The 7,326-nt window shown below is 38.9% G+C and overlaps 1 protein-coding gene across 1 annotated transcript in view; it reads right to left on the bottom strand.

Moving 5' to 3' along the window:
* dock3 (dedicator of cytokinesis 3) overlaps window positions 1-7,326 on the bottom strand; it is a 258,400-nt gene that overhangs the window by 40,228 nt on the left and 210,846 nt on the right. The window contains exons 18-26 of the mRNA XM_016490711.1: window positions 6,798-6,969; window positions 6,601-6,698; window positions 6,421-6,504; window positions 4,793-4,893; window positions 4,627-4,708; window positions 3,607-3,777; window positions 988-1,180; window positions 533-660; window positions 292-438 (exon numbers count right to left, since the gene is read on the bottom strand). Coding sequence (XP_016346197.1) covers window positions 292-438; window positions 533-660; window positions 988-1,180; window positions 3,607-3,777; window positions 4,627-4,708; window positions 4,793-4,893; window positions 6,421-6,504; window positions 6,601-6,698; window positions 6,798-6,969 — 1,176 coding nt within the window. The remainder of the gene's footprint in view (window positions 1-291; window positions 439-532; window positions 661-987; window positions 1,181-3,606; window positions 3,778-4,626; window positions 4,709-4,792; window positions 4,894-6,420; window positions 6,505-6,600; window positions 6,699-6,797; window positions 6,970-7,326) is intronic.

Consider the following 7,326-nt stretch of genomic DNA (forward strand, 5'->3'; position numbering starts at 1 on the left):
TATATATATATATATATATATGATTTGGCAGTTTAACACATCAATTTGGCATGATTAATGTTGGAGCTTGAGGTAGATCTATTGTCATTCAAAATGAATCTCTCTATTAATGTGATTTTACTTTCAGAACCTGGCTGTTGCACTCTGTAGGCAGAAAAAAGAAGATAAATATGCTGGGAAAGAAACAGAAGATGAAGAAAAGATCTCAGCAGGGATGCTGCCAAGCAGGTGGAGGAGAAGAGGGATGGAAGGAAGGAAAGAAGTAGAATATCAGATTTGTTAGTTACTAACAGTGATCTCAGCCGTGCACTGTGGACAGCGCTGCCCTCTTACCGCCTCCTGAGACTGAGATTTACTCATGATGGCCAACAGCGTCTGTAACAACACATCCAACAAACTCTCCACCATCATCTCTACCTCCTCCTGCACAGAGCTCTCCTGCAGATGGGAAACAAGCAACATTGTCTCTTTAACCAAAGTCATCAATGGGATGTTCAGAGTTTTGATGAGATGCACATTGACCGAAGTGTACCAATGAGCTGCTCTTAATAATGGAGAAAATGCTGCTCAGGATTCCCGAGCAGATCAGAAGCTCCTTCTGTTGGTGCAGATGCAGATGAATGTGATGGAGAACAACAGGAAGAAGAATTCTCCTTGATTCTGTGCAAACAGAGGGAGGTTATTAACTTAATTCACCTGATTAAGATTTCAGACATTTACACTGTCATAGAACATGTGCAAAAATTGTACCTTTTAGAGGTACAACAGCTTGTCACTGGGGCAGTACCCCTAAAAGGGACAACTTTGTAGCTTATCTAAGCATAAAAGGTGCATATTAGTACCTTAGAATAGTAATATGTACTGTACCCTTAAAGTACTTCTAGGGGTAAATGAGAGTACTTTGAGAGTACTGCCCCAGTGACAAGCTGTTGTACCTCTAAAAGGTATAATTTTGCACATTAGAGAGTGAAACAAATTCTGAAATACCTGGAAAGGAGAAAAGCCTGCTATCCACTGTCCGAGCAATGGACTGCAGCTTGACCACATCCATGGACTGACCGATGTGGACCGTACTAGGCATGCTACCCAGAGTTCCCCTCACAAACTCTGCCACTTCCTGTACTGTGAACATCTGGAGGAGCTCGTCAAAAATTGCTGGGAACGAGTTGAGTAGGGCAGCCTGAAAAATCGGAAGAGACCAGAGAAAGAATGGTTTACATTTGCAATTTGGTCATTATTTATGTTCCCCTTCAGATAAAACATGATGTGATGGGCCTGTTGACCAAAGATGGGATGGACATCACCTACACAGCAAGAGATGAAGTAACAGTGAGGCTTCATCAGCACCTCATGGTTACTTGGTAGATTAGAGATTCAGTCAATTAAAATTTTTAAGAAGATGCCAAACAAGATGCTACCTTCTGGAGACCCACTGTGCGACAGAGTTTAGCTCAAACACTAATCAAACTAAACCACCTAAACCAACCTAAATTTGACAGTTACAGGCAGGTGGGTTGGAGTAGGTTGGTACTAAACTTTGCAGGCTAGTGCGTCTCTGGGAGCAGGGTTGAAGACCTCTATATAGTTACGGTCATAGTCAAAAACCTTGGCCTTGGCTATTCCTTAATTCAAAGGTCCATTACATCTCTTGCTTCTGAGGACTTCTCTTCCCCACTTTGCTCAACAGCCCAATGGTACGATTCATTGCAGGCAAAGTGATCTCTGTTCCCCGGTTCAACACCACTCAAGAGGTGAACAATGGGGGTGTTTGGAAGGACTTGACTTTGTGCAGGAGAAGATTTGGTGTCAAACACAGCAATCAAAGCCAAGAAACACATCAAAGAACCCAGTGGAAGATGCACTGGAAGCATTGCGGAGCAATTGTTGGTGTTGGTCAGTTTGTTTGGGTTGTTGGTTCATTGTTGAGGTCTGGTGTTCTGGAAAGGTACTGAGTGGTTGTATGTGATGGTAGATGTTTTGGGCTTTGGCATTGGGTTGGGTTGTGAGGGAGTCTCCGTTCCATTACTGTGGGGCAATTCAACAAGCTGCATCTACTTACAGACAGCGGGGAGGGCCGTGGGGCATTGCAGCTCAACGGCTGCAAGCAGTTGCCCTGGTTGGTGGTGGCTTGTCCTGTAGTTGGATGGGGACCCTAGGGGGCAGAGTGAGGTTGGGCAGGATTGGGTCAAGATACGGGGCAGGGATGGGAAAAGTCCACAAAGGTATAATATGGGACAATTCAGGAAAATATTAAGTCAACAAAAACCAAAGAAGACTAAATCTTCATCAAACTATTTGTTCAAGAATTGTGGGTAGGATGGACCGTAATGTGTCCAGACATTGATTAATCAAAGTATAGCCACATGTTTTTTTTTTCAAGGTTCCTGGTGGTTTCAGAATTAAATGATGCTTTGGTGGAGGCATATTCTATATGATAAAATATGGTGGTGACAGAAAAAGCCATGTGGAGGAAAAGCTTTGTGAAATTGTGCAAACATAACCTAACAAACATGTACCTTGAACATAATCCAGAATTCCACATTTTAAACATGAACAGAGAAATAAATGTCACATTTTCCTGCACAAACACTACCTATAACTAAACGAAAGTAATAAAATATATCATTCTACAAACCCCAACCCACATAAACTGTCCCACATTGTTTGTGTTGAGGAACTGAGTGATACTTTGTAAGCCTTACTGAGGGGAACTATTACCTTGTGAACAATAAAACATATCTATGGATCAGAATATCATAGTAACTTGGGGGAGAGAAGAACTAGTTTGCCAACTAGAAAAGCTGTTACCAACAATCCAAAACATCCTTGCAATGGGTTAGCAATGGGTAACCCATTGCAACCCAAAGCAATGGGTTTAAACCACTCAGAAAACCTCAGAAATCACATAGATTCCTAACAGCCTAGCATCATAGCAGCAAGTACCATCTTCAGACAATGCAAAGATCTAGTGACAAATGATACTACAGTCTCTCAAGAACTTGTTTGGTGGCTTCAGTGTCTTGAAGTTCTAATCTTGAGTTCTTCAAATTTGAGACCTTCAGAACATTTCTCATAGAAATGTTAGAGCAGACAGAGCAGATATCTTTACTTAAACATACTCCTGCAGCCTTCAGGGAAAACCTTGTTTTATCTGATCGCAACTTTCACAGGATTTTTCTTGAGATGGGGCTGTCTAAACAGCTTAGACGTACAACTTCTTTAGGGCAGAGAGAGACAGATGCATTAATCTCATAGAACATTAAACAAACCTGGGCCTCAAGGAAACAGCTTTAATCTTGGGTCAAAAACCATGGATTTGGAGATCAGCAACTCGTTACAACTGATCCTTTCATTTTTAAACACATTAGACCACCTTGATCGTTTGTTCTCTTCGCTTAATTCCTCAATTTAAACCAACGTGAGGTATAAATTAATAAAATCATTAATACAAAAGTGCACATTAAATCCCACTCCTAGCAATTTTAGGCTTTTTATTTTTGACACAGTTCTTCTCATATATCAGATGGTTCCTTTAGGTAGTATCTCCTCACAAATGTAAATTCTCATAAACATGAAATGTGAACAGTTCTTGAGTTTATATCTGACCTGGGTGAAAATGAGCGTCTCAGAGCTGCGGCTGTCCAGACTGAGCACGAAACGGATGGATTGGAAAAGCTCCTGGACGCTAGCCCGAAATTGGTCCTCCTCCATCCCACAGGTGGCCCGGGAGTAGAGGATTCGTGACTGGACGATGAATTTAAACAGGTACTCTAGAGCCTGGAGGTAGATTTACAGTTAACATGTGTACCCTGACAATATCTGCAAGTATCCAAGCTTTTCAACATTTATGCTATAAAATGTCTTTAAAACACTCCAAGTACAATAAATACAGACAATCCCTGTGCTTGTACCTTGAAGACAAAAGTTCAAAATTGTAATATTCACTATTGGAAATTTGTACTTAACTAAATACATCACATTTCCATTAAAAAAAAATAAAAAATTTTTCTTCATACAATTTAAATTGTACTGAGCAGTTTTTGTTTTTTTTAAGTCAAAGCAAAGAGTTCTAAATAGTATAATGATTAAATGGATGGCTTTGCACAGTTTGTGCATCAAAGTCTCCACTGGCTTTCATCAGTCAATTTCAAAAGCTAAGATAAATGGTTTTACTTCTAAATACTTGAGTACCATTAAAAGTGGAAACTATTCTAACTTTCACTCAAGTATGTGTTCGGCAAGATACTTTTGAAAATTTTGATGCAGCACCCACACTTTAACTGAATTATAATTTCTCTGTACTTTTACAGTGCTTGACATATTAATATGAGGGTACTGTCAGCACCAAAATGAATCACCAATCAAACCAGCAATGGCAATACATCTCAACAAAAACCATACAGTGAGTGAATAGGACATATTGAAAACATTTGCTTCAGCTAGTTATCTGTAAAGGTCCTTTGAGGACTGCACTGAAACTTCTTATGTAAATGCATTATTTATTCTAGTTCCTGTTAAGCTGAATCACTGTTTATTTGATAGTGGCTGGCATATGCTTTTATGTGATATTTTGTTCTGTTTGTGTGGTTATACTTAAAATACTTAGTAAAATCAAGGAGATCTCACCCTCATGGCTTCCTGGATGTGATCCTGTCGAACAACTTCTGCTGATCGGTCCATATACCACTTCAGACAGCGAATCAACTCTCTGAATTTGAAATGAAACATCTAGTTATACCATATTCAGATTCAAAACCTTCAAAAAATATCCTGTGAAAATAGATGGAATTACTTATAAGCCAGTGCTCCAGCAAAATGCTTCTGGATGTACGTGTCCATCACAGGACGGAAGTGATAAAACTTACTGTCCCTGAGCAGATTGATGATGAACACCTGGACAGAGATGGAAAGCAGGTCAGGTCCAACTTTCTGACTGATGTTGAAAATATCAGTATGCATCGGTGTTATTTTAGTATCATTGAGGTACTTTTTTTTTTAAGTAATTAACTTTTTTTTCTAAAAATACTTTTGACTTTTAGATATTTTAGTAAATCGAATGCAAGGAATAGTTCAGCCCCTCCCCCCAACCTTAATAAATAAAAAAAATTAAGATGTAGATGAGTTTGTTTCTTCACAGGAACAGATTTGGAGAAATTCCTCTGCAGTGAATGGGTGCCGTCAGAATGAGAGTCCAAACAGCTGATTAAAACATCACAATAATCCACAAGTGATCCACACCACTCCAGTCCATCAGTTAATGTCTTGTGAAGTGAAAAGTTGTGTGTTTGTAAGAAACAAATCCATTATTAAGCCGTTCTAACTTTAAAACATCGCTTCTGGCCAAAAAACAAAACAAAAAAAACAAGTCAGTAATCCATATTAACACTTCCTCCAGTGAAGAAGTCCATTTATTGTTGTCCTCTCACATTAAAATTTGTATATAACTATTTTGGACGCCTTTTGCTTGTAAATTGGGCTTGATCTGTGCATATTTCTCTCCTGATTCAGATGAGATGACTTTTTGTTTAGTTTTTTTTACTGGAGAAAGCAATATTATGGATAGAAGACTAGAAAATGTCTTAATGATGGATTTCTTACAAACGTTTAACAGCTTTTCAGTTCACAAGACATTAACTGATGTACTTGTGGCTTATTGTGATGTTTTTATCAGCTGTTTCGACTCTCATTTTGACGGCACCCATTCACTGCAGAGGATCCATTGGTGAGCAAGTGATGCAATGCTAAAACTTTCCAAATCGGTGAAGAAACAAACTCATCTACATTAAGTATAGAGTACATTTTCAGCAAATTTTCATTTTTGGGTGAACTGTTCCTTTAAACGAAATGAAAATGAGACAGCAACGCAACAAGTTCTGTGCAAAATGAATATCCATGCAAGAAGAATGCATCCGCGTAGGTTCCCTATTCTCCACACAGAGACATGACAGATGTATTCAGGCCAAGAGAGGCTAGAATGTCTTGACTCTTTTTTACAGGAGTACAAGAAGCTAAAGGCTCTCTGGAGACGCCACTATCAAGCTGCTGTGAGCACCTAATAATGCCTGGATCCACGCCAGCTGAAATCTTCCATTTTTCAAAACAGACACACACACACACACACACACACACACACACACACAGAGCATGCGCACTGGTGACCACGCCAGCTGAAATCTTCCATTTTTCAAAACAGACACACACACACACACACACAGCACGGGCACTCGTGAAAGAGATGAATCGTGCACATTTAAGGGGGTTCACACACACACACACACACACACACACACAAACACACAGTACATGTGGGTGTGAGTCTTTTGATGAATGGAAACCGGACACGTTATTACAGCAGTGAATTATTAATGTTAGGTAAGCTATGGCGCAGTCCAAGAAATGTCATTTGTTAAAGTTTCTAACCAGTGACTGAAACACCAGGGGTCCATATTTGTCTGTGTTGTCGTCCAGAATGGAGAACAGTGTGTCGAGGATGTCTTGAAGAAACTGGAGAAGAAAAACAGAAAATGGATGTAAATTACATTAAGCAGACATTAAAATCTGTTATTTTTTAAAGACAAAAAAACAAGACAGAGCTCTCACTTTGACTATTTCTTCCCCACAGACGTGCCGCAGTCGCCCCAAAATGTCCATTACACGGTCTGGATGGGCTTTCCACTTCAACAAGGCTAGTAGATCGACTTCACCACACAAACACAAGAAAGTGTTACTATACTCTGAGAAGTATACACAACAACTGATGAATGAAGGACAATTGTTAGTAAGTGTTAATAAATTACCATTCTGAGTCAGTTTGGTGGAAGAGAGCTGAGTGGATATCCAGAGGGTTTCCTTAGTGCTGCGCTGGAAGATGAGGCTGGACGGGATGTTGGGGCAGCCGTTGAAGTCGTCTTTACAGCAGGGCAGACCCAGGTACAGCGCGTGGTTACTGAAGGTGGTGTTTTCATCACACTGATCCACATACAGAAGAGAGATTTACAAGTTAAACAGGGTTATTATCATTAGCTAAAACTGATACATAAATAAATTCAACTTGAAATAAAGGAAATGAAATAAAATGAAATGATACGAAGTATAAAAACCTTATTTCTGCTAGATGCCAAGGTAACATTTAGTTTAGTTTTAGTTTAACTTAAAGTACCAAAATAACTAAAAAAATAAAACTGAAATAAAGATCTAAAAAATCTATATAGACATAAAAACCCTAATAAAAGTCACAGACACACTACTAAATTACATCAATAATAATAATAATAATAAATAAACAATAAATAAAAATTAAATGAAATAAAATATATTAACATGAAA

This window comes from Sinocyclocheilus anshuiensis, unplaced genomic scaffold (assembly GCF_001515605.1).
Source record: "Sinocyclocheilus anshuiensis isolate Anshui unplaced genomic scaffold, SAMN03320099.WGS_v1.1 scaffold510, whole genome shotgun sequence".
NCBI classification, from domain to species: domain Eukaryota; kingdom Metazoa; phylum Chordata; class Actinopteri; order Cypriniformes; family Cyprinidae; genus Sinocyclocheilus; species Sinocyclocheilus anshuiensis.